Source organism: Cervus canadensis, chromosome 7 (assembly GCF_019320065.1).
Source record: "Cervus canadensis isolate Bull #8, Minnesota chromosome 7, ASM1932006v1, whole genome shotgun sequence".
Classification (NCBI taxonomy): domain Eukaryota; kingdom Metazoa; phylum Chordata; class Mammalia; order Artiodactyla; family Cervidae; genus Cervus; species Cervus canadensis.
In genome coordinates, this window is record NC_057392.1 from 25,709,339 (window position 1) to 25,736,322 (window position 26,984).

The window sequence follows — 26,984 nt, forward strand, 5'->3', positions numbered from 1 at the left end:
CTAATAAATGCTCAAAGGAGGGGAGGTCAGGAACCCATCAGGACTTGGCTGAACACACAGCAGATTCCTTCCGAGGCCGTGAGCTTTCTTTCTCATTTTAAGGGGGTCGAGGTCATCTCCCTAGGACACAGCCTTGAGCTGCTGGGAACCGTAGTCGTGTTTGCTCAAGCCTCTTAGTGTGTGGGGTGGACAGAATCGTTTGTGCCGAAGGTACAACCTTGTAGGCCGAGGTTGAAGCTTGGTCAAGACGAGGGCTCAGAGGAGCCTGGCTAAGGACTTCCTGGCAGTCCAGTGGTTAGGACTCTCCACTTTCACTGCTCAGGGTCCGGGTCAGTGCCTGGTCGGGGAACTAAGATCTCACAAGCCGTGCTGTGCGGCCGGAAAAAAAAACAAACCCAGAGACTTCTCCGGTGGTCCAGTAGCTCTAAGTCTCCATGCTGGCCAATGCAGGGTGCCCAGGTTTAATCCCTAGTCAGGGAACTGAATTCAGCATGAGTTTGAGCAAGCTCCAGGAGATAGTGAAGCCTAGGGAAGGTCGGCGTGCTTCAGTCCTCGGGGTTGCCGAGTCAGACATGACTTACTGAACAACAGTAGTAACAGGGAACTAGATCCCGTAGGATGCAACTCAAGCTTCCACATGCCAGAACTAGGACCTGGAGCAGCCCAATAAATAAGTAAATATTTTAAAAACACAAAGAGCAGAGGGGCCTGACTAGACTAGGTCAAGGAGAGCATCTTTGTCCATGGGCAAGTTAAAAGTTTGCTTAATTTTCACTAAAGTACAAAGTACACGTGAGAGGACTTAACTCATACTGGACATTCTGAGAAAGCAGAGCTTTCATCTGGCTACAGGGAGATCGGTGGTCTTTGAAGGGTGACGTGATTAAACCACAAAGCTCCTATAGTTTTTCTGCCCAATTTCTGCATAGCAGTTGAGGGAGCTTTTCTACTGCTCAGACACCTTTTCATTTACGCACAGTGGTTTTTTTTGAGTTCCCTGGTGGTTCAGATGGTAAAGCGTCTGCCTATAATGTGGGAGACCTACGTTCAATCCCTGGGTCGGGAAGATCTCCTGGAGAAGGAAATGGCAACACACTCCAGTATTCTTGCCTGGAAAATCCCATGGATGGAGGAGTCTGGTAGGCTACAGTCCACAGGGTCGCAGAGAGTCAGACACAACTGAGCAACTTCACTTCACAGTGCGTTGCAACAGAATAGTCTCTATGGTTTTACACCTGAGAGGTCTTTGATTTTACCAAAGCAGACCTCTTCATTGAAAGTGTTGGAGCTATTTTGTTCCAAATTAATTTGATAGAAACCAGGGATTTGTTCTGACCTTGAAATAATTGTCCTGTCTCAGGTCATTTAAGATGATATAGTCAGAAACACTCTTAAGAATAATTCCCTAAATGAAAATTAATGGAGTGGACCAAGCAATCACTAAAAAATAGTTTTAATTCAAAATGATATTTGTATACCAGAGCCAAAAAGTAGAAATAATCCTTCAGCAGATGAATGGATAAACACAGTGAGGTATATATGCACGCAGTGGATTATGACTCAGCCTTGAAAAGGGAGGAAATTCTGACACGCTGTACTATGGATGAACCTTAACAGCATTATGCTAAGGGGAATAAGTCAGTCCAAAAGGACAATATTGCATGATTCCGCTTATCTGGGGTACCCAGGAGTGGTCCAGTCCACAGAGACAGAAAAGAGAGTGGTGGTTCCTAGAAGCTGGGGAGGAGGGAATGGGCGTAGGTGTTTAACGGGGACTGAGTTTCACTGTGCGAAGGTGAAATAGTGCTAATGAATGGTGATCGTCCAGCAGTAGCTATGAATATCCTGAATGCCCTTGTCCTGTACCCTTAAAAATGTTTTAAGTGGTAAATTTTTTCGAATATATGTTACCAAAATTTTATAACAAATAAAATAAATCTTGCTCTTAGATATTTAGGTCGTAGCACGAAGGGTGGTGAACGGAAGCTAAACCTTGAAGTCAGAGATGCGTTCATGCATTTTCCCCGCAGAGTGAGAAAACTGACCAGGAATGCCTTTAGCAGTTTTTACAGCTCCGCCTGCCTGGCAGGAGACCCTTCCACTGGGGGCGCCTCCTCTGAAAGGGCCCGTGGCTCAGGGTTGCCCTCTGCAGAAATGTCCGCGCTGGGAGGAAGGCCTCCGGGGCCTCTAACCAGTCAGTTACACTTGCGGCCCTGCTCGCCTTCTTTCATTCCACGTGTTCATTGAACATTAAGTACATGCGTCCACAGTGTGGAATCCTGAAGAGTGACACTGCCCCCGCCCACAGTCAGCCTGTATTCTAGTTGGGGAAAGAAGATGAGGCAGCCTACAACTTAACCCCATGAGGCCAGATCATGGAACCGGCTTAAGGAATCAGATGTAAAATGGTCACAAGTGGCTTCATGACATCTGCCCCCAGGTCTCTCCATGGCCTAGAACTCTTGTTGCCTTGGGGCTTCCCAGGTGGTGCTAGTGGTAAAGAGCCTGCAGGAGACAGGAGAGCCAGGTTCAATCCCTGGGTCGGGAAGATTCCCCTGGAGGAGGGCACGGCAACCCACTCCAGTATTCTTGCCTGGAGAATCCCTGTGGACAGAGGAGCCAGGCGGGTTACAGTCCACGGGGTCGCAAAGATTTGGACACAACTAAAGTGACTTGGCACACACAGCACTGGTTGCCTTTTACCCCTTTTAAAAAATATATTTATTTATTTACTGTGGGCATCGAGTCTTAGTTGGGGCACGTGGGATCTTTCGCTGCAACTCACAGGCATGTTAGGAGCAGCACTGAGGTGTAGTCACCCTGCAGCACATGGGATCTTGGTTCCCTGAGCAGGGTTGGAACCCGCGTCCCCTGCATTAGAAGGCGGGTTCCTAACCACCGCATGGCTGGCAGGAAGGTCCCGCTTTTTACTCTTGAACGTGAATGTTCACGTGACAGACCTTGGATTGGCGTTTATAACTCCGAGCAGGTCGAGTTGGCTGGAGACCGGCCTTCCCCGTGGCTGTTCAGTCCCTCCGAATGATGTCCCAGCTACAGCCACGGGGAAGCTGGCCCTCCGACAGACAGCCCTGTGCACAGTGCAGGCGCTTTCCCGCTTTATTCCTTCAGTACTTGATCTACAAGCATCTGCAAAACCTGGGCTTAAAAATAAAAACCCAAAAAACCCTAGACGTCATCTGGCCAACTGATTTTCGGCCTTTCTTATATACTTGCTAAAAGTCTGGGGTGGAAAGTAGGTAAACGTGGGGAAGGACTGGGAGTCTGATGCGCAGGGACCTAAGGATGTGGGCCGTCCCAGGATACCTTTGCTTTTATTTCACTGAGATCCTTTGTATTATTACATTCAGAAGACTCCTGGAGCTGGAAACCTTTGCTTTGTTAGCAGATAGAACCTGTTTCGTTTCTGTATTTGAATTCTTGTTTTAGCCTTAATTCCTCCCAATTTGGAGTAATTAGCTGTGCTTTAATTTTCAGAAATCGCCCCTGGTGGATGTCCCCGTGTTGCAGTTTTGCTACGCGTTCATCCAAAGGTAACGCAGCCCCTCAAAGGCATTTCTCAATTATAGATGCTGTTGCAGTGATTATAAGTAGCTACTCTTGATTGTCCTCCTTTTTTTCTTTTAATTGCAGCACTGTTGATTTCCCATGTCGAGTTAGTTTCAGGTGTCCGGCACCGTGACTCAGTTCGATATAGGGGGGGTGTGTGTGTGTGTGCGTGTATGCTTTTTCAAATGCTTTTTCATTACAAGTTATTATAAGATGTTGCGTATAGTTCCCTGGGCTTTGCAGTGGATCCTTATTGTTTACCTTTTTTGTATACAGTAGTGTGTCTTTGTTAATCCCAGCTTCTTCTTTATCCCTCCCTGCCCCCACCTGTATGTTTCTTGATTACTGGAGAGCCTTAGTTCAGAAAGTATCTGTGTGTTACTAACCCAGTCGTGTCTGACTCTGTGTGACCCCATGGTCTGTAGCCCACCAGGCTCCTCTGTCCATGGGATTCTCCAGGTAAGAATACTGGAGTGGGGTGCCAGATTCCTCCTCCAAGGGATCTTGCCGACCCAGGGATCTGAGAGGTGTCCGAATTCCCACTCAAGCCATTGGAACACCCCGACAGTCTTACTTTTTCCTTCTACAGAGAGCTAATCTGACATCTTCAAGTCTGTGTGCTGTAGCTTGAACACTTTATCTCAGCACAGCTTTGTGTGAGACTTGGTAAACTTCAGAAGAAACAGTTTGCATTACCTTGATAACCTAAAAAAAGGAGAGGAATTTTAAGAACCTCTTTTAGGAAAAGAAGTGATTATTTTGGATGCTGTCCTCAGTGGTTTGCCCTGTTTCCTGCTGGGACGCTTCATGTCAACGGACGTGAGTTTGAGCAAGCTCCCGGAGTTGGTGATGGACAGGGAAACCTGGCGTGCTGCAGTCCATGGGGTCGCAAAGAGTCAGACACGACTGAGCGACTGAAGTGAACTGAGGTTTCTGCGTGGGTTCCCTGAGCTGAACACCCACCTGCTGGGGCCTCAGCTGCAGTGGTTCCCCAGGCGGCTCTCTGCAGGAGAGAGGATGCTTTGCTGGCCTCCTGCGGCTCTTACGGCAGGTCCTGGATACAGCTCCCAGATGCCTCCACCGTGCGGGGAGGTTAGAGCTGCAGTAATGGGGGTGAAGGGGGTGTAGCCCCATCTCATGGATGCCTTGATAGCCTCACGTGTCTCAGGGGATTTACCATTAGTAAATTTGACCACCAGCTGCAAGCTCCCTGGCTAGCAACTTCACATTCCATGGTTATTCTGACCCATGACTCCCTAGGGTTACAGGAAGGTAGATGGAGGGTCCTAGTCCCAGGAGTCCCCAAGTCCAGAATTGAGTTCAGGCCAGCTGTTCACCCTCCACCACAAGCATCACTGCACTCCTTTCCTCCAGGAGGAGAAAATGAGCAAGTCATGTCCTTCCTCTGTTGTTCAGTCACTCAGTTGTGTCCAATTCTTTACGACTCATGGACTGCAGCACACCAGACTTCCCTGTCCTTCACTATCTCCCAGAGCTTGCTCAAATTCACATCCATTGAGTCAGTGATGCCATCCAACCATATCATCCTCTGTCGTCCCCTTCTTCTCCTGCCTTCAATCCTTCCCAGCATCAGGGTCTTTTCTAATGAGTTGGCTCTTCGCATCAGGTGACCAAAGTATTGGAGCTTCAGTTTAGCGTCAGTCCTTCCAATGAATATTCAGGGTTGATTTCCTTAAGGATGGACTGGTTTGATGTCCAAGGGACTCTCAAGAGTCTCCTCCAACACCACAGTTCAAAAGCATCAATCCTTCGGCGCTCCGCCTTCTTTGTGGTCCAACTCTCACATCCATACATGACCACTGGAAAAACCGCAGCTTTGACTCTGTGGACCTTTGTTGCTAAAGTAATATCTCTGCTTTTTAATACGTTGTCTGGGTTGGTCATAGCTTTTCTTGCAAGAAGCAGGCGTCTTTTCACTTCGTGGCTGCAGTCATCATCCTCAGTGATTTTGGAGCCCAAGAAAATAAAGTGTCACTGCTTCCACTTTTCCCCATGTCCTTCCTAGTGCTCACTCATACGTGTCGTAATCCCAGCAAGCGCCGGCTGCAGTGGCCTGAATGACTTCGTCCAGCAGCCGCAGGGACGGCAGCCTCCTTTCAGGGAGGAGGCCCTGCCCAGGACTCTCAGGAGGCCGAGAGTCAGGGACCAGCACTCTATCCTGGGACCCTCTGGCTGCAGCCCAGCTGCCTCCCTGTGCAGTGCAGCGTCACCCCACGGCAACAACCCCAAGTCCTCATTTCCCGTGAGGCCTGACCTGAGAGCTGCTGAAGATCAGCCTCCGCTGGGTAACCCCTGACTGTACCCTCTGCGACCTCCCGATGGCTCACTCTGCATTTCCAGTGATGTTAGGGAGGCCAAATGCTAGATGGAGCCAGAACAGGCCCAGAGATCCATCCTCCAGTTCAAGGCTTTCACTTTATAGACGAGGAAACCAGGAGCGTCTGACCTGTTTAGACGGGTGGCTGGTAATCCAAGCCCCCAAGTTCTTGCCAGAATACTGCAATTTAGCACGTGTGTATTTTAATTTAAAAAGAACAAAACAGGTCAGGCAGATAAGGCATTGTCCTGTGCCTTCTAACCGCCTGCACCTAAAACGTGCTTATAAGAAAGCATTTTGATTGGACCTGTTCATGGCTGGATGTTTTTTTTTTCCTTATGGTTTTTTGTTGTTGTCTGTTTGTTTTTATTAAATAGGCTCCCAGCAACAGCCTTGCAAGAGAACTTCCCTTCGCTGTTGGGTGTGTTGAAGGAGTCCGTGCAGTTGAATCTGGCTCCCCCCGGTTACTTTCTGCTTCTCAGGTACCGTGTTCCCAGCCACTCAGCGTTACCTCATTTTTTTTTTTCTCCAGGAGCATGTATGTTTTCATTTCTGCTAGCATTCTCGTTCTGAAGCTGATTGTCTCTCAACAGCATGCTGAATGACTTTGTGACAAGAACTCCAAACCTGGAGAGCAAGAAGGACCAAAAAGACCTGCAGGTCTGTATGTGCGTGTCCAGGAGGATGGTTCCTCTCCCAAGAGAGCATTGCCTGCCCCACACCCCCAACCCCCCTCACTGCCCCTAACCGCTCCCCCCCCCCACCTTCAGATAATCTCACTGGAGATAATAAACATTAAACATGGGGCAGAACCAGATCTTAGGTTTGCACGTGTTCCCACATCTGACTCCCTGTATCACTGTCTTCAGAGGACTCGATAGAGTCTCCAGATGACGGTTCTCATGTCAGCCTTGAGCCATCCACCTTGCAATTTGCAAGGTGCCCGCTTGCTTCCGCCTGGATCCCGATGTGTGCAGGCTCACTCTTCAGCATGGCTGGAGCAGTAAATCTGTCTTTATACACAGATTCCCTTCCTTAGAACCTTCCCCCCTCCTCTTTTTTAAAGCAATTCAGACTCATGGGAAACTTCAAAAACACTGAAAAGCAAAAGTAAAGCTCAGCCACCAGAGAAGGAAAATCTCCTTTGAGTAGAAACCCGGCCAATAAGTAGAAGTGACGATGGAGTGACGAGGCATTGAGGGTGACTCAGTGGGCCCCTGCATCCACCCAGAAGGTCCCAGGCTTCCTGACACGGACCCCTACCCGCCGCTTCCAGGCACCCTGACTTCCCCATCTGCTCACTGCCCTCGAAATGGTGGCTTCTCTTAAGTCCTCAACCCCTTGTCTTGATGTTTTTTCAGATTTATTTTATTGACGCGTAAGCAGCGCCATGTTAATGTCTGCAGTACTGCAGAGTCACTCAGTTATGCACGTATATGCATTCTTTCTCCTCTTTCTTTCCATTATGGTTTATCGCAGGATGTTGAATGCAGTTGCTGTCTGCTCTGCAGTAGGACCCCGTCATCTGTCCATCCAATATATGTAATCATTTGCGTCTGCTAATCCCAGCCTCCTGCTCCATCCTTCCTGCGCCCCCTTCCCCCTCAGCACCCCCAAGTCTGTCTCTGTCTCTGTGAGTCTGCTTTCTGTCTCCTAGATAGGTCCTGTTGTGCCGCATCAGAGATTCCCCTTGTCAGTGTTGTCATCTGACGTGTGTCTTTCTCTGCCTGGCTTCCCTTTCGCGATCATCCCCAGATCCATCCATCCTTCCGCCATCTCCCTTGCTGCCAGCGTCCACCCCCACACCTCTGCCCGGGCGTGCCACCCCCGTCCCTCCCACCAGGGAGGGATATACTCTTGCTTCATGCCTGAATGCACCTGCCGCAATCAGAGCAGAAGCCAGGACTGCTCACGTGTCAGGGATGTCTAGCCCCTCTTAGCTGATGATACCCCATGATACCCGCTCCGTGTCTCCTCTCGTGTCCCGGCTGCTTGACCAGATTCTGTACTGAGAGCACTCCTGTGCTTTTCACCCTCAAGTCAGTTTGAACCTCCTCAGTTTTGTTTTTGGTCGTGTTCATCAAAGGTGCATCTCTAGTAAGAACCCATGGTCCTAAAGAAACCAGAAATTGAATCTGCCAAATGCCTTGTGCGGCTGTGACGTCCTGTGTATCCGTTTTACCCACTGACCATAGAGCAGCCACAGCTCCACGTTTGGCTGCTGAACCCTTGTAATGTGGCTTACCTGAACTGAACGTGCCGTAAGCATAAGACATGCATCATCAGGTTGAAAATACTTAGCGCAAAGAAGAATGCCGAATCTCACTAATTTTATATCAATTATATGTTGATACTACTTTGGATGTATCGAGTTACACACCGTGAACTTGTTTCTTCCTTTAAGGTAGCTCCTCGAAGACTTTATTACCTGTATGCTTCATAGCTGTGATTTGCATTATATTTCTGTTGGATGATGCTACCTTAGGCACTTAAGACTCTCTTAACTTCCTTTCCTCTTTTCTCTCGGTTCCTCTCAGGAAGTCACTCAAAAAATTCTGGATGCTGTTGGGAACATTGCTGGGTCTTCCTTGGAACAAACCAGCTGGCTGAGCAGGAACTTGGAAGTGAAGGCCCAGCCTCAGATCTCTCTAGAAGAATCCGATGCTGAGGAAGACTTGCATGGTAGGTATATATGGCTCAGAAAGTAATGCCTGCTGCCAGCTAGCGGGTCTCTCTCTGCATTAAAAGTGACCTGGCTTTGCTTCTTACAATATAAGTTGTAGTGTCATAAACATAAGTCATAGTAAAATAAACAGTAGAATTCCACTGGAAGGGTGCCAATGACCCATGCTACCGTGTTCAGCCCTCCATGAGCCTAGATGAGGGTCCTGGGAAATAACTTCCCAAGATAATTTGCATGGACTCAGTGGTAGAAATCTTTGTGAGGTAAAGAATAGGGAGAATGCATGTGTTTTTTGTTTGTTTGTTTGTTTTTGTGGAGCCGTGGAAAGAAAACTTAGTAAACCAACTCACTGTTGTCAAGCAAATGATGTATTTCATTTCTGGCCTGCTTTCCAGAGATCCTTGTATTTGGTCATTGCCCAGGTCACTAAGATTTTATCATGGAGGTCACACACAGTAGGCTCACCCCAGCCTCATTATTAGTTCTAACTTCCTAGGCAAATGATCGGGAGACTCTGGAAGGAGACTCATCTGTTTATTTGGAGGACCACTGACCAGCCAGAAACCCCTGAGGGGTCTGAATTAAATGCCACGGTGTAGACTGCCAGTTGCTGGTGCCCTAAAGACCACCAGACGAATCTTTCAGTCAGGCACATCTCAGGTTATTGGATCCGCTGCAGCAAGGGAGAAATTGGCCGAGTCAGAGGGGTGTCTCAACAGGGCACGCTTGGGGAGGATGGTAGGGGGATGTAGGGCATAGGTCGAGTTGTCTGTGGCAGATGTTTCAAGGTGGGGACTGGGTGGAGTTAGTGACCTCTGCACTGGTGGACACAGTGCTAGGCGGGGGCCCGCAAGTGAATCTTCATGAACACGCTGCTTATTTTGATAAGTGAGCCGCTTTAGTCAGTTTAGTCTTTCTTACAGGATTAGGCATATCTTGGAGCAAGTATTAATGATTATTTCTGCAAGTTCCCAGTATAATTTAACACGCAGACACTATGCCCAGTCCCCACACTGCTCGGCACTAGACAAGAAAATCGGGCTTCCCTGGTGGCTCAGCTGGTAAAGAATCCGCCTGCAATGCAGGAGACCTGGGTTCAATCCCTGGGTGGGGAAGATCCCCTGGAGAAGGGAAAGGCTACCCACTGAAGTGTTCTGGCCTGGAGAATTCCATGGACTTTATAGTCCGAGGGGTCACAAAGAGTCAGACACGACTGAGCAACTTTCACTTCACTTTCACGTTTCCCTTTCCCTCCTCTTTTGATGTGACCTCGATCATTATCATTAGCAGTTGTTACAGCAGCAGAAACAAAACTGAATTCGTGGGTTTTAATGTACAAAGGACGGCGTGTCAAGAAATCTGGGCTCTTTTCTCTTGTAAGTAGCAGAAACCCACTTCAGGAAAACAGAGCCACAGCAGCCCAAGATGTTCTGGCTCACGTCTGTGAAATGCCCAGGCGTCTGTGTCTGGTTTTGAGGGCAGAGTCGGAACCACGTGTTCAGACGCAGTTCATCACATCTTGTGCAGGCGTTCTGGTTGGTTCTTCCCTGGTCCGCGGCTGGCCCAGTAGCGGGCAGGAAGGGCTCGTGCCCAGGAGCCCTGAAAAGTGGTCTTCCACCCAAGAGGGGCTTCTCTTCCCAGGAGGAGAAGGGATGGCGTTGGGCAGACAAACTGCAGCACCGCTTTCCATCGCTTCTGCCGTGTTTATCTGACAGCTGGCTTTGCGGTTTACGTAAGAAAAGTAATCACACTTTACTCTGGATCGAAGATCCTGTAGCGCGTATACTATTATTTGCTAACGTAAACCAACAATTAGGTTTTCTCAGGCTGTGGCTCTGTTACAGTTGTGGTTCCAGGGAGGGAGAGTCTGTGCCTCTCCTTGACTCCTTTGCTCTCAGTTACTCCGCCGTAGTTTCCAATGTGCGGATGAAACTGCCTCTTGAACCCTGGCATGCTGCAGTCTGTGGGGCCGCAGAGAGTCAGGCACGACTGAACAACTGAACCGCCATCACCACCAGCTCAGCTGAGCTGCATCAAGTGTTTCTGGGCTGACTTCTCTGCCGTCGTTAGATTTAACCTCAAGACAGTAAAGTAGTAAAATAATTATCTGAGTTTTTATTTAAGAAAAGAAATCGTTGGACTTCCCATTGGTTCAGTGGTTGAGACTCAGCGCTCCAATGCAGGGCACGTGGGTCTGATCCCTCATTGGGGAAACTGCACATGCTGGGCAGTGCAGCCTAAAAAGAAAAAAAAAAAAAAATCATAGAATTCCAAAGCGGAAAGTGACTTGAGGCGTCTTAATTAGCAATTTGAGTAAACTCCAAGAGTTGGTAATGGACAGGGAGGCCTATGTGCTGTAGTCCACGGGGTCGCAAAGAGTCGGACACGACTGAGCGGCTAAACTGAACTGAACTAATTAGCAAAGTATAGAGTACCAAAAGAGTCTCTGGATCATAACTGTTTTTTTATTTCAGTCTTAAGCAAACTAAGTGTGCACCCTGGTGATATAAAGCGTGAAACAGAGCGAGCCTTCAAGTGATGTGTTTTTTCGGCTTAGAGTCTTTATGCATGCAGTGAACATGCAGGGCCTTCCATGTATGTTTGAGTCTGGCGTGTGCCACGCACCATGATTTGGACGCTGGTGCTCCAGCAGCAATCAGAATGAGCAGGGCCTCTGCTGTCGAGAGGGTGACATGGAAGTGATGGTCCAGAGTAAATTAACAAAAGGTATCTTTCAGTTCTTCTGGAAATGCAGAGTCATTCCAAAATGATATATGCATATATATATATATTTTTTTTTTTTTTTTTAATGGGAGTGGGGCTGGGTTCACTTTAGATGTTACAGAACATGTCCCCAAGGAAGTGACAGTTGTGCTGAGAAATGAAAGATAAAGTTGCGGGGGGACTTCCTTGGTGGTCCAGTGGTTGCGTGTCCTTCTGACAATGCAGGGGACAAGGATTCCATCCTTGTCCTTGTCAGGGAGCTTAAGATCCCATGTGCCTCAGGACAGCTAAGCCCATGCACCACAACTATCAAAGCCTGCACACTGCAACACAGTGAGAAGAAGTATTAGTGTCTCAGTCACATCTGACCCTTTGTGACCCCATGGGCTGTAGCCCGCCAGGCTCCTCTGTCCATGGGATTCTCCAGGCAAGAACACTGGAATGGGTTGCCGTGTCCTCCTCCAGGGGGTCTTCCAGACCCAAGGATCGAACCCAGGTCTCCTCCCTGGCAGGCAGTTGGATCATGTGAGCCAGCAGGGAAGCCCACCACAACAGAAGAACCCCCAGTTGCTGCAACTAGAGAAAATCCATGCATAGCAGCAAAGACCCAGCACAGCCAGAAATAAAAGATAAGAGCATGCAGAGACCTAAGGAGGCGCTCCCCGGGGTGGGGGTGGGGATGGCAAACCCTTGGGGTGGGAGTGGGCTGAGACCCAGAAACCTCGAGACCAGCCCTCTGGGAACCTACCGAGCAGTCAGGCGAGGTCCGGGAGAGCGCGGGGGAGGAGGGCCATGGGGCTCGAGGCTGAGCTTGCCTTGGGGCTTGGCCATCCGCCCGCTTGCTGTGGGAAGCCATTCAAGCGTTTGGAGCAGTGACAGGATCTGACTGAGTTTTCAGAAAACATCAGTGTGACTGCTGAGAGCAACATGGGCCACAGAAACCAGAGGTTCAGGCAGAGGACTCTGGTGGTGCTTCGGGCGCAGCTGACGCTGGTTTAGAGGCACGAATGCTAGAACACAGTGGGCTGGTGGGGAGGCAGGGTCCCCGGAACCGGCTGATGGCCTGGACATGGGAGTCACCAAAAGGCAGTCAAGGGCGACTTCGGGTTTTGGTTTAAACAGCTCCCGCGATGGAGAAGACTGCAGCAGGAACATCTGGAGGGAGGGAAGTGGAGCCTGGGTTTGCATGGCCGTATTAAATCTTGAGATGGTCTGGGAAAGGTCACTGGGGTAGGAGGAGAAACCGAGAAAACATCGAGTCATGGAAACTGTGAGGAGAGTGTTTCCAGAAGAAGGGAGGAGGCGCGCGGTAGAAGGCTGCTGAGAAGTAGTGTGAGATAAGGACGCAGGCTCTCTGGACGGCTGGGGGTCATGGCACGCTGGGGTCGGGGGGGATAAAGGACTGAGCTGAGAAGGACCTGGCAGTGGGTGTCGATAACCCGCTGAGGCTTACTCGTCAGCGGGACAGGAATGAAGTAGTGAATGCGGGCTCAGTGGTGTCCAGCTCTTTGAGACCCTATGGACTGCAGCCCATATGCTAACCCTCCCATAGGGTAGTGGTGGTGGTTTAGTCGCTAAGTCGTGTCTGACCCTTTGTGACCCCATGGACTGTAGCCCGCCAGGCTCCTCTGTCCATGGGATTCTCCAGGCAAGAATACCGGAGTGTGTTGCCATTTCCTTCTCCAGGGGATCTTCCCAACCCAGGAATCGAACCCAGGTCTCCTGCACTGCAGGCAGATTCTTTACCAACTGAGCTACAAGGGAAACCCCATAGAGAACCCCCTACCCTGCCCACAATGTCCCTTGGCGCTATGCTGCCTTCCCCACTCGCCAACGTAATGCTCCGAGAGGCTCCTCTGTCCATGGGATTCTCCAGGCAAGCGTACTAGAGTGGGTTGCCATTTCCTCCTCCAGGGATCATCCTGACCCAGGGATCAAACTCACGTCCCCTGCACTGCAGGCAGATTCTGTACCGCTTAAGGCATCAGGGAACCCTACTGATGTAGTACTAAGGACCAAAGAATATTGTTTATTTGGATTACTCTTCAATTAGAGTTCATCAAAGCATATTTGTGTGGTGCTAAAACAGTGCAGCAGAGCGGTAGAAATCAATGCCAAAAGGTGAAAGGATAGTTAGAAAGTGACGTCTTTGACAGCCATCCGTTCTGTCGCTCAGTCGTGTCCGCCTCTTTGTGACCCCATGGGCTGCAGCACGCCAGGCCTCCCTGTCCATCACCAACTCCCGGAGCCTGCTCAAACTCATGTCCATCTAGTCGATGATGCCATCCAACCATCTCTTTCTCTGTCGTCCCCTTCTCCTCCTGCCTTCAGTCTTTCCCAGATCAGGTCTTGACAGCCATAGGGCCAGGATTAACATGGTCAATGGAATTACTGTTCTTTGACAAGAGCCGGGAACATGTCTATCAAACAGACAAGACAGAGAACGTGGATATCAGTGTGCTAGATTAATAACACGTAGGGCCAAACTGAGGGAGTTCCCATTTGTTTACATTTATTTTCTGAATGAAATATGAAGTGAGGTTGCCAGCTGAGAAGGTGCATGTAGTGGTGGCTCTGGAAGGAGGAGGCAAATTAGGTTGGAGAGTGAGGAGGCCAGCATAGCACTGAGATACATGGGGGAGGTGTATCTAGTAGCATCAGGGGTTTTTTGAGGTTCATGGTCATGAAATAGAGTGAGATCTATTTCATAGTGGTTTGGTTTTTTCCTCCGAAACATTTCGCTGTGCGGAACCAGGCAATCACTGGGTTTAGCCAGCTTTGCATGCTTCTGAGTGATTGCTTCAGGAGGGAGAGAGGAGAAAAAGAATGAAGGATGCTCTCAAGGTGGCTGATGGACCTCGGGTGTGGGTGGGGAGGAAGAGAAGTGAAGACCTGGGGGGTTAAAGTGAGGAATTCCAGGGGCTGGTGGAAGCTGTCAGAGCAGTGTTCCAGGAGTAAGCGAGCAGGTAAAATAAGACACGGTCATGACAGGAGGCTAGAGATGGAGATTTGGGAAACTGGAGCGACCATGTGTGTGACGGTGACAGCGGCTAGGTGAGCTGGAGCAAAATAAAAAGATCGCTGAAAAGACTTGAGGGGCTCAGAGGCCAGGGTGACAGAGGCACCACCCAAGGGGATGTTGAAGTTCCAAGAATGATGATGGGAAGAGAAGCAGGGAGGAAGATGGTGAGCTGGTGCTGAACAAAGGTTCTCGGTTGCCAAAACTGAACACGTGAGAAGAGAAAAATACCTAACACATACTTAACATGCGTCATCAGAGTGAAAGGTAGAGACTCGTGACTCACGTTCACGTGATGCTTTGGGGGCATAAATGGTGACCAATCCATCGTGATTTTTTTTTTTTTTGGCTGTTCGGCCCTCGAGATCTTAGCTCCCTGATTAGGGAGTGACCTCCAGCCCCAGCAGTGAAATCGCGGCATCCTAACCACTGGGCAAGCGGGCAAGTGCCCCATCTGTCACGGTTAAAACACAAATGTCTCTCTCAGCAGATGCTGCCGCTGCCGCTTCAGCGATGGTCTCTGCCTCTGCGCCCTCGGTGTACAGCGTGCAGGCCTTGTCGCTCCTGGCAGAGGTAAGGATGTGTCTGCCTCGTCATCCCCTCTGGGGGAATGAGGCTTCACCAGAGTGCGTCCATTCTCAGAGACTGGGGCCTCGGGCTGCCCCGTCCCAGCTGAGCCCGTAAGCCGGCCTGGGCCTCTGGCTGCCCCATGGGGTTGTCCTCCTAGGCTAGGCTGTGTGTACGCCATATTGCCACTTCCTTTAGGAGAGTCCTGTTTGCCGACTCCTGTTCTCCTAGGTCCTGGCGCCACTCCTGGACATGGTTTACCGAAGTGACGAGAAGGAGAAAGCAGTGCCCCTGATCTCACGTTTGCTCTACTATGTTTTTCCTTACCTACGCAATCACAGGTACGGCCTCCTCTGTAGCCCCCAAGCCCGCCCACTCCTGCCCCGGTGTGGGAAGATGGCTCACGGGAAATGCATCCAACACGGCTCCTCTCACGGCCTCTGACCTTGACCGTTTGCCCTTCCCACGCCCTTGCAGCACCTACAATGCCCCCAGCTTCCGGGCGGGCGCCCAGCTGCTGAGTTCTCTGAGTGGGTATGCCTATACCAAGCGAGCCTGGAAGAAAGAAGCCCTGGAGTTATTCTTAGACCCAGCCTTCTTCCAGATGGACACATCTTGTGTGCAGTAAGAAATGCCGTCCTGATTTATAAAAACGGGCTGGGAACCCTCACGTGGCAAAGTGTGTGGGTTTCTGTAATTAGTTCCCATTCCTGAACTGGGGAGCAGAGCTGACTGTTATCATCCCAGATCGCAGGACACCACTCACAGGTTATCGGTGTATTTCCGGGGAAGGAATGTAAGTCTTTTGAAAACGACACAGGTACCCTTTTTTTCCCAATCAAGAGATGAATTGTTATTATTCCTAAAGAGCATAACAAGGGGTTCCAGCAGTACTTGGTCTATGCTGCTCTGTCTTGTAATCACAAGATGCTGGACCAGTATTGAGACGACAGGGCTCTGTGGTGACCCTCGGGTGCTTCCCCCACTTCTGGGCTCACACTGCACGAGTCCTCGCTGAGACCGTGCAGCCCCCAGGAATGCACCAGATCGTGCACTCCAGCAGAGATGCGTGGAATCAGGATGAACTGACTGCGCCTTCTACTCGGAGGTCAGCAGAACCACTCGTAATTCTGCCCGTGGCTTGGCTGAATGTGTCTTTATTAACAGCAGGGGTCAAGGGTAGAGACTGGTCAGCTTCTTTGACCATGGTCTTTCACCCTGCATCAGGAAGATCTGCTAGAGAAGGGACAGGCTACCCACTCCAGTATTCTTGGGCTTCCCTGGGGGCTCAGCTGGTAAAGAATCCGCCTGCAATGCCAGAGACCTCGGTTCAATCCCTGGGTTGGGAAGAAGCCTGGAGGAGGGAACAGCCACCCACTCTAGTATTCTGGCCTGAAGAATCCCATGGACTGTATAGTCCCTTGGGTCGCAAAAGAGTCGAACACGACTGAGCAACTTTCACTTTCACCCTGTAATCCTGTTGCACTGTGGGAGACTCTGATGAAAACTAGTGGTATTTGTCTTCAGGACCCCCACTGCTGTTCCTCAACACAAGTGTATGGACTTCATCTGTGCAAACACATTTAAGGGCAACTCTTGCAAAAGCCTCTTGATTCAGATGGTAAAGGATTCCACCTGCAATGAAGGAGACCAGGGTTCGATCCCTGGGTTGGGAAGATTCCCTGGAGAAGGAAATGGCAATCCACTCCAGATTCTGGAGAATCCCGTGGACAAAGGAGCCTGATGGGCTACGATCCATGGGGTCGCAAAAAAGTCAGACACGACTGAGTGACTAACACTTTTCTTTTTGCAAAAGCCAAAGAACTTTGAATGAGTGCTTTCTTTTATGGTGGTCTGGGAATTATTTATTACTTCCTAGGTTATTTATTCCCTATATTAAGGTTATAAATGAAGAGCTTCTTCTTAGCTTCTCCTTATGTAAAAACTATTCATCCCTTTCACTAACTTTTCAGAAAAGAGTTTTTAATCTTAAAGGGACATGTTATTTTTCCTTGATATTTTTGACTGAACTGTCTGACACCCTTTGCATATTTAACTTTGCTTTCTTTTTTTTTAAATATCCAGTTGGAAGTCCATTATTGACCATCTTCTGACTCATGAGAAAACGATGTTTAAAGATCTAATGAGTAAGTTCTTCTGTGTTAACATGCACATAAGTCACACTTTAAAGGACCAAAGCCTTTTGGTCATAATCAGCTTTTACCACGTATTTCAGAACATGACTCAAACTTTTTATGGTGCAGTTTCAGCCACAAACTGTAATGTGGCGGATAGGATTTGTCAGGACTCCATGAGTGAACCTTCCTAGTTCTAGTCAGTTGACAAGAATGCCTCTAACCACCATTTTTGCATTTTTATAGTGGAGAAAATACTTTTGAAAGCAATGATAAGGTGACCATAATTTGTTAGGAGTACTTTCCTATAGCGCATATCGTCTTCAAACACCCTATCATTAAGTATCACTCAAGAAGTAAATACTTCTATAAATTTTAAATATTTGGCTAATAGCTACATGCCCTTAATCAAGATCACATTCCACCAGGGGAGATAGGAATGAACACTTGTGTGAATTTCTCATCACTTACCTCTCATTGTAGGTTTCTAACTAAGTGAACCTTATTTGCTGTATTTATTCCAGACATGCAGAGCAGTTCTTTAAAACTGTTCTCCAGTTTTGAGCAGAAAGCCATGCTGCTAAAGCGCCAGGCTTTTGCTGTCTTCAGTGGAGAACCTGATCAGTACCACCTTTACCTTCCTCTGATCCAAGGTAAGAAGGCCCACCCTCCCCCCCAGCCCCCCTCCCCACACAGACAGTCCCAGAGGGGCCAGCACATGCTGGCAGAATGGGCCAATGTCAGATGAGTGTTCCCCAGGGGTGATCGTAGAAGAACTTCGGTAAATCAGGAACTTTGTTTTAAAAATCAATTGCTATAGTGCTGTTAGTTTTTATTAGGTCATTTTTAAAAATCTGGCCATATTTCTTCGGCACTGTCTCCTGCTCGATCCCTCCTGCAGTCCAGATGCTTGGAGGGTGGAGTCCTAATGGAGGCTAGCAGAGGAACAGGACTGTGGAGGAGTGCCTTTTTTCCTTAGCAGTTTTTTTCTCCTTCACCCTCACAGTATCCTTTATCTGCTTCAAAAATGAATGACTGGGACTTCCCTTGTGGTCCAGTGGTGAAGACTTCACCTTCAGCACAGGGGGTGGGGGGTTCGGTCCCTGGTTGGGGAACTAAGATCCCACGTCCCTCTGGGCCAGAAAAACTGAAAGGTGAAGCAGAAGCAATATTGTAACAAATTCAATGCTGTGCTGGGCTCAGTTGCCTCAATCATGACTCTTGGCGACCTGTGAACTGTAGCCCACCAGGCTCCTCTGTCCATGGGGGTTCTCCAGGCAAGAATACTAGAGTGGGTTGCCATGTCCTCCTCCAGGGGATCTTCCCGACCCAGGACTCGATCCCGTATCTCCGGCATCTCCTGCATTGCAGGCACGTTCTTTACCTACTGAGCCACCTGGGAAGCCCAACAGATTCAATAAAGACTTTAAAAACAGTTAGCATCAAAAATGCTTTTTAAACAACGAATATGGATGTTGCACAATGACTTTGGAGGGTTTTTCCCGCTCCTCATGAAATGTTAAGATGAACATTCTAATTTACCCTCCTCCAAGATATGAAAGAATTCTTAAGCAGAAATGTGTTTTTCTTCTTAATGAAGTGAAAAAAAATCTTTCAAGATTATATTAAATATCGAGTAGTAGTGTTAAAAACAGTTTTACAAGTACTAGAATTATGATGATGTCAGTCATTTGGGGGGAGGGTCAGGTTTATTAAGTTTTAATTTACATACAGTAAAGATGACATCCCCCAGTGGCTCAGATGGTAAAGAATCCGCCTGCAGTACAGGAAACCCAGGTTCAATCCCTCAGTCCAGAAGATCCCCCAGAGAATGGAATGGCTACCCACTCCAGTATTCTTGCCTGAAGAATTCCATCAACAGAGGAGCCTGGTGGGCTACAGTCTATGGGTTGCTCAGAGTCAGAAACGACTGAGTGACTAACAGTTTACATACAATAAAAGTCACCCTTCTGGCTGTACCATTCTGTGAATTTTGATAAACACACACAGTCTTGTAACCACCACTACAGTCAACATTTCCATCACACCTGAAAGTTCGCTCTTGCCCCTCAGAAGTCATCTCCTCCCCTGACCCCATCAACCGCTAAATCTGCTTTCTGTTCATCTAGTTTCATTTTTTCCAGAATGTCTTATAAATATGAATGTGATTAGACAGTGTAGAGCCTTTGAGTCTGGCTTCTTTTGTGTTTGAGAGTCATTCATGCTATTGTACTTATCCACAGAGAATTATGCAATAAATCTCTTAACACTGCCCTCCTAAAAAATTTTCATATAAATATCTGTCAGTTCACGAAGTATATGCTTTTCCTAAATATTAGTACTACTAGTTCTCAGCCCACATCCCTACTTGATTAACCATTTGAAAGGTCTTAATGATTTTAGGCCAAAACATTAACAGCTTTCCTAGGTATTAATTATGATAGTATTTTACATTGGCAATAATAAAAGACACCATTTTCTACTTCAGCTGACATAACTTCCGCAACGTCTAGTGCATCATGGAAATGTTCATGCCATAACATCCTGAATACCTACGATGTGTAAAAGCGAATATTCAGATAGGACAGATCCTTACTCGAAGTACTAATGGGCTGATGTGATCAGAGGGTGACCAGGAGTGCCAGTAAAGATGATGGCAGCCCCCCCAAAGCCTTCAGCTCAGAGCAGAGTCAGAGCTGAATTTCGTGGCATCCTGACAGGATTTGGGAGGGAGGAGGAGCGACAGGAACCACGTTTCCTGTGGTTCACGGGCAGCATCTGGGATGGTGCTTCACACACCTGGCCAGGGGACAGGGGCCTGAAAGGGCAGCGTCAAGCCCCTGTCCCAGAAGGAGCGCGCGGGGGCCAGTGCACCAGGTGGTCCACCTTCTCTCCTGTCAGAAGCTCTCCTAAAACCTGGGCTGAGCCCCAGAGGGCTGAAGAGAACTGTCCAGTGTGTAGAACAAGAAGAGGACAGACAGTGGCCTTCCTTAACCAGCGGCGTGGCGAGTCTGACCACAGCAGGATTTCTGAGAAATCACGAAAGGGGGAGAAAAGTAGGGGGCCACAGAATAGTATACACATTCTATATGGTACTTTTATATATGGCATATATGTATATGAGGGCTTCCCTGGAGGCTCAGAGGGAAAAGTGTCTGCCTGCAGTGCGGCAGACCCGGGTTCAACCCCTGGGTTGGGAAGATCCCCTGGAGAAGGAAATGGCAGCCCACTCCAGTATTCCTGCCTGGGCAATCCCATGGATGGAGGAGCCTGGTAGGCTACAGTCCGTGGGGTTACAAAGAGTCAGACACGACTGAGCTACTTCACTTTCACTTTCTTATATGTATAGAGGTCACCTTCATGCTGACTTTAAGTAGGAAATGGTTTGGGAGCCCTTGGAGAAAGAGGAATTTCTCCATAGACATACCTTCCACTTTGGATAACTCAAGGGTTCTTTTTTTTTTTTTTAAATACTACCTGTTTGAAAAAATAGAGTGGAACTCGCTGGCGGTGCTGGAGTGGTGGGTTTCAGAGTGTTCTCTGACAGTCTTGGGTCACTGACTGGCCCCTGGAGCAATGAGGTCAAGGGAGTAAACGATCCATAAGGTTCTAAATAATTGCACACCATGGTAAAGAGTCGAGTCCTGATCAGAGGAGGCAGGAATGGGAAAGGCCTGGCATTTCTCCTCTGGAGTAACCTCTGGGGTCCTTTCCCCTGACTGACCACCGTCAAGCAGCCCTGGGTGTGGGTGATCGTTGTGCATGGAGTGCGGAGCTAAGTAATGCCGTATATCTTGGCTCCTCATGACATAAATTTTACATTGATCTCAGAAGAATCTGTAAATGAGCTCAACCAATTATTATTTTTTAATGGGAAGGATGATCAACTGCTGCTTGTCTAGAATGAAAGAAAAACAGGCATCACCCCCTACAAAGGCCCCTGACGAAGGGATCAGAAAGACCTCGAAGCAACACTCCATGCCCTTTAACTGATGAGGGCGGCTCCTTCCAGGTCCATTGAAATCCTTCCCATCTTTTAAGTCTTCCTCGTTGTCCTGTGTTAACTCCATTTTTACATCAAGATACGGATGCTCAGAGGGATTAGCACCTCTGTAAAGTTGCATTGCCACTACCTGGCAAAACCTGGACTGAAGTCTGAGCTCTCTGGCTCCCTGCAGTAGGCTATGGTCTTCATGCGGTACCCTTTGAGGCAGGTGAGTTTCACAGATAGGAAGCGGGCTCAGCAAGATTACCTGGCCAGCCTAAAATGAGATTCTGCCACCTTGACAGTGGTGCAGAGTCCTGGCTCAGGGCTGTCTGCACTCTCTGCTCACAAGGATTCCTTAAGACTGTAAGGTTTATCACTCAGCTAAGAAAGGAGTATTAGAGATTCTAAAATAGCTCATCTTGACTGAAGAAGAATCTCATGAATTTAGTTTTTATTTGAAGTATCAATATGAAATATCCCCTATGTGTACAAACTACTCTTTTTAAATCTGTTTTTTCTTGAAATAGATTAAGACTCACAAGAAGTTGCACCAATAGTACCTAGTGTTTCTGTGTACCATTTATCCAGCTTTCCCCGTGGTAACATCTCACATGAGCATAGTCCCTCATCAAGACAGAAAATTGACATGGGAATATTACCACAACTCAACTAGATACCCGTTCAGATTTCACCAGTTTCTACGATGCATTTTTCTTGTGTATGTTTATATGTGTGTCCAGTTCTGTGAATGAATCTCCTCTACAGATTCTTGTGTTCAGCACCACAGCCAGGACACAGAACTCTTCCCTCACCACGAAGCAGTTCCCTGAAGTCACGCTCTCTACCCAGCCCTAACCCTTGGAAACTGCTCACCTATCACTTTCTCTACCACTTTCATTTGTCACCTTGAGAATATTGCATAAATGGAATCATGCAGTATGTCACCTTTAGAGAATAGCTTTTTCATTCAGTCCAATGCCTCTGAGATCCATCCAGAGGCAAGTGAGGTAGGTTCATGGGTGTATCAAGAATTTGCTCTTTTTCAATGAGTGATAATACTCCTTTTTATGGACGTTTCACAGTTCATTTATCCATTTAACTGGAGGACATTTGTGTTGTTCCAGTATGGGGTTATTAGGAATAAAGCCTCTATGGTAAACTTGCATGTACCATTTTTGTGTGGTTGTAAATTGTCATTTCTCTACACAGGATTTGATTACAGGGTCCTGTGGTAAATGTGTGTTTAACTCTCTAGTTCAGTTCAGTTGCTCAGTCACGTCTGACTCTTTGTGACCCCATGGACTGCAGCACGCCAGGCCTCCCTGTCCATCACCAACTCCTGGAGCTTGCTCAAACTCATGTCCATCGAGTCAGTGATGCCATCCAACCATCTCATCCTCTGTCGTCCTCTTCTCCTCCTGCCTTCAATTTTTCCCAGCATCAGAGTCTTTTCCAGTGAGTCAGTTCTTCACATCAGGTGGCCAAAGTATTGGAGTTTCAGCTTCAGCATCAGTCCTTCCAATGAATATTCAGGATTGATTTCCTTTAGGATGGACTGGTTGGATCTCCTTGCAGTCCAAGGGACTCTCAAAAGTTTTCTCCAACACCACAGTTCAAAAACATCAGTTCTTTTGGCGCTCAACTTTCTTTATGGTCCAACTCTCACATCCATACATGACTACTAGAAAAACCATAGCTTTGACTAGATGGACCTTTGTCATCTAACACTCTAAGGAGCTCTTAAGAAACTCTCTAAGAAACTGCCAAACTGTTTTTCAGAATGAATTTACCATTTTGCACCCTCATTTAAGCAATAATTCAAATGTCATTATCCTTTTTGATGCCTGTAGAGATAATCTTTGTTTCATTCCTGATATTGGTAATTTACCTTCTCTTTTTGGGGGTCAGTGTTTCTAGAAGTTTTATCAGTTTTATTCTTCTTTTCAAATTACCAAACTGTGGGGGGCTTTTTCTGTATTATTTTTGTTTTGTTTGCAATTTCATTTATTTCTGCTCTTTATCATGCCCTTCTTTGTCCTTGTTTTGGGTTTAGTCTGTTCTTTTTCTAGTCTCTCGAGTTGGTGGTGGTGGTGGTTTAGTCGCTAAGTCGTGTCTGACTCTTGCGACCCCATGGACAGTAGCCTGCCAGGCTCCTCTATCATGGGATTCTCCAGGCAAGAGTACTGGAGTGGGTTGCCATTTCCTTCTCCAAGTCTCATAACATAGAGGCTTGAATTATAGAATTGAGTGCTTTCTTCTTTTATAATGTAAGCATTTAGTGCTATACATTTCCCTCTCATTACTTTAATTATATCCCACAAAATCTGATCATCTTTTAATTTTCATTCATTTCTTTATATTTTTTATTTGATGCTTCCTCTTAAGCCCATATCTTATTTATTAATAGAAGTTTGTTAATTTCCACGTGTTTCCAGTTGTTCTTCTGCAATTAATTTCCAGTTTAAGTCCATCATGGTCAGAGTGGGCTTCCCTCGTGGCTCAGACAGTAAAGAATCCACCTGCAATGCCGTGGACCTGGGTTTGATTCCTGGCTTGGGAAGATCCCCTGGAGGAGGGCATGGCAGCCCTGGAGAATCTTGCCTAAAGAATCCTCATGGACAGAGGAGTCTGGCGGGCAGCAGTCCAGGGGGTCACAGTCAAACACAACTGAGCGACTGAGCACACACGTGGTCAGAGAACATTCTTTGTAGAATTTAAACTTGTTGAAGTTAGATTTTATCACGGGTCATAAAGCAGTCCTGGTGAATGTTCCACAAGCAGTTAATGAGATGAATTCTGCTGTGTTGAGCGGAGTGTCCTGCAAGTGTTGTTTAAATCCTGCAGGCTGATGGTATTGCTCGGTTCTTCTGTATCCTTCAGTTCAGTCGCTCAGTCGTGTCCAACTCTTTGCGACCCCATGAATCGCAGCACGCTAGGCCTCCCTGTCCATCACCAACTCCTGGAGTTTACCCAAACCCATGCCCATCGAGTTGGTGATGCCATCCAACCATCTCCTCCTCTGTCGTCCCCTTTTCCTCCTGCCCCCAATCCCTCCCAGCATCAGGGTCTTTTCCAGTGAGTCAACTCTTCGCATGAGGCCAAAGTATTGAAGTTTCAGCTTCAGCATCAGTCCTTCCAATGAACACCCAGGACTTTATCCTTACTTGACTGTTATTTTCCCTAGGGCTTCTATCAGTCATGGGGTAGGGATGTTGAACCTCAGCTACAGTTGTCAGAAGTTACTCTTCTTTGAGTTCTGGTAGTTCTTCCTGTTTGTAATTTAGACCTCTTGTTCGGTGCACAGGCATTTGGGAACGTTATCTCTTCCTGCTGAATTGACCTTGCCCTCTGCAGTGTCCCTCTTTGACCCTGGTGCTTTGCTCTGCTCTGAAGTCCATTCCGTGTTATGTTAATAGTGCCACTCCAGCTTTCTTAAAACATTGGCAACCTTTAACCTACTTAGGTCATTATATTTGAAGGCAATTTTGTGTAAGATAGCATACAGCTAGGTCATTTCTTTAATCTATTCAACCAATCTCTCTCTTTTAACTGGCAGGTGTAGACAGTTTACCTTTAATGTAATTACTGGCATGTTAGGATATATTATGCCTTTTTTTAAATTTTCTGTTTGTTCCTTGTGTTTTTGTTCTTTTGTTTGCCTTTCTGTATTTTCCTGAGGTTGCTTGAACATTTTTTCAGCGTTCCTTTTTGATTTATTTAAAGTGGGTTTGGGGATGTGTCTCTTTTTAAAGCTTTCTGCAGTGGTCGCTGTAGGGATTGCAGTGAACATAGATTGTATGTACTTGTATCAACATTTTACATCATTTGGGATGCTCTTCTTTTCACCCATGTGGTATAGTTATGTGAAATACTACTTTTCGCACTGGAACTGTAAGAGATTGAGATAAACTTTTTGCTTTTACTGTTGTTTTTGCTGTTACTGTTGAACAGAGGTTAAATACTCAGGATAAAAGAATATTATTTATATTATATGATTTTAAGAGAAGTTTATTACTAATGTACTCCAGTGAATCTTAACAAGCACGACCACAGTTCAGCTGTTTGTCATGGCAATTTGTCATATTCCTCAGAAACCCTAAATTATGAGAAGAATCACATTCTACAAGCAGTTATTTCAGTGGAGAAATTGGGAAGACTTAGGGACTAGAGAGTTTCTTTTTCCTGCAGGAATTGAAAGTTTTGTTATAGTCATCAAACCTAAACTTAACTGAATAATTCTTTTATTCACTCATTTCACTTGTCACTCCTCACCCCCAAAATACAGTGTCATCTGCCAACCAACCTATGTGGTCTTATAGTTCCAATCCTTACCAAGGGCTGTCTTTGGTTTCGATGTCTCATGCTTCATATTCTTAGAAGAATATTTACAGGACTTCCCTGGAGGTCCAGCGGTTAGGACTCCATGCTTCTACTGCAGGGGGCACGGGTTTGATCCCTGGTCAGGGAACTGAGATCCCACAAGCTATACAGCATGACCAAAAATTTTAAAAAGCCACCAATATCATTTACGTTCTCACTGATGGTGCAGTGGATTTCTGGCTTGAGCCAGAAGTTGATGCCCTCCTTCCTGCTGTAGCAGGGGAATAAGAGACCCTTGATTCACTTCTTTAGCAAAGGCCTTGAACTGCTGTGCCTCACAAAGAAGAGGTCTGTGGGCAAACAAGGAGAGCAATACGATTCTCCCAACGCCCCGCTCATGTACAGTTGTCAAATGTCAGAGCAACTGCAGTTGTGTTTTTCCTCTTTGTCTAGTGAGACGCTCCAAACTCCTCATTTGTGTGACATCTCGAAAATCTTCTTTCCTTAGAACGCCTGACAGACAATCTCAGAGTGGGACAGACATCCTCAGTTGCTGCTCAGATGTTTCTGTTTTTCAGAGTTTTGCTGCTAAGAATATCTCCCCAACATTTGACTTCACTGTGGCCAATAATGGTCTCTGAATTGGTAAGTGTAAATACTTTATCCTTGAGATAAAATTGGAGCTCTTTAAAATGCGTTTTCAGGAATAATGTAAACTTTCACGTATATCTAATTTTATCTGTAAAATTTTCAATCAAGTTGGTAGTGTATGGTCAGCTCTTGGTTAAGTAGAGATATTTTATCCTCTAATCATAGTTGACCTCTCAACTGTAGTTATTTAAATTAATTTGATATTATTTGCTTTTTTTTTTGGCCATCCTGTGCGACTTTTGGGATCTGACTTCCCCAACCAAAGATTGAACCCAGAAGTGAAAGCATTGAGTCTTAACCACTGGACCTCCATAGAACTCCCTATTTGCTAGTTTTTAAACTGGCCTTTTCCCACTTTTATTGAGATATAAGTGTCATGCAGCAGCATATAAGTTTAAAGTGTACAACGTAATGATTTGACTGAAATATATCATGAAACCCTTATCACATTCAGTTTACATCCATCTGATATGGATCCAAAAGAAAACAATTTTTTCCCTTGTGATGACAACTCAGGATTTACTGTCTTTACTTTCACCTGTGACTTACAGCAGCTTTAACTGCAGTTGTCACATCCTGCATTACATCCCTAGTAATAACATATGTCTTATAAAGCGACGTTTGTACCTTTTGACCACCTTCATTCAATTTCCCTCCTCCCACCCCCTGCCTCTGATCTCTTCTGTGAGTTTGGTTTGGTTTTGCTTTGTTTCTTAGGTTCCCCTTATAAGTGAGATCATACAGTTTTTGTCTTTCTCTTCTGACTTATTTTACATAATGTAATGCCCTCAGAGTCCTTCCACATTACTGCAGATGTGCCAATGGCAAGATTCCTCCTTTTCATGCTGAAAAACATTCTACTGTGTGTGTGTATTCTCATACATATATACATGTGCATGTATGTGTATATACACACATATGCATATGTATATGCTTGTGTGTGTATATATGTGTGTATGTATATATATATATATGTATATATTCATATATAT

The 26,984-nt window shown here is 46.9% G+C and overlaps 1 protein-coding gene across 6 annotated transcripts in view; it reads left to right on the top strand.

Moving 5' to 3' along the window:
• The window catches only part of DOP1B (DOP1 leucine zipper like protein B), a 132,699-nt gene that overhangs the window by 101,130 nt on the left and 4,585 nt on the right, over positions 1–26,984 (top strand). For 4 of the 6 annotated variants that reach the window (XM_043474687.1, XM_043474689.1, XM_043474690.1 and 1 more), the window contains 10 exons: positions 3,496–3,551; positions 6,283–6,387; positions 6,499–6,565; positions 8,443–8,587; positions 14,819–14,904; positions 15,130–15,239; positions 15,376–15,522; positions 16,984–17,045; positions 17,558–17,686; positions 25,850–25,986. In XM_043474687.1, coding sequence (XP_043330622.1) covers positions 3,496–3,551; positions 6,283–6,387; positions 6,499–6,565; positions 8,443–8,587; positions 14,819–14,904; positions 15,130–15,239; positions 15,376–15,522; positions 16,984–17,045; positions 17,558–17,686; positions 25,850–25,986 — 1,044 coding nt within the window. The remainder of the gene's footprint in view (positions 1–3,495; positions 3,552–6,282; positions 6,388–6,498; positions 6,566–8,442; positions 8,588–14,818; positions 14,905–15,129; positions 15,240–15,375; positions 15,523–16,983; positions 17,046–17,557; positions 17,687–25,849; positions 25,987–26,984) is intronic. The other 2 variants (XR_006270533.1, XM_043474688.1) reach the window with 2 other exon arrangements.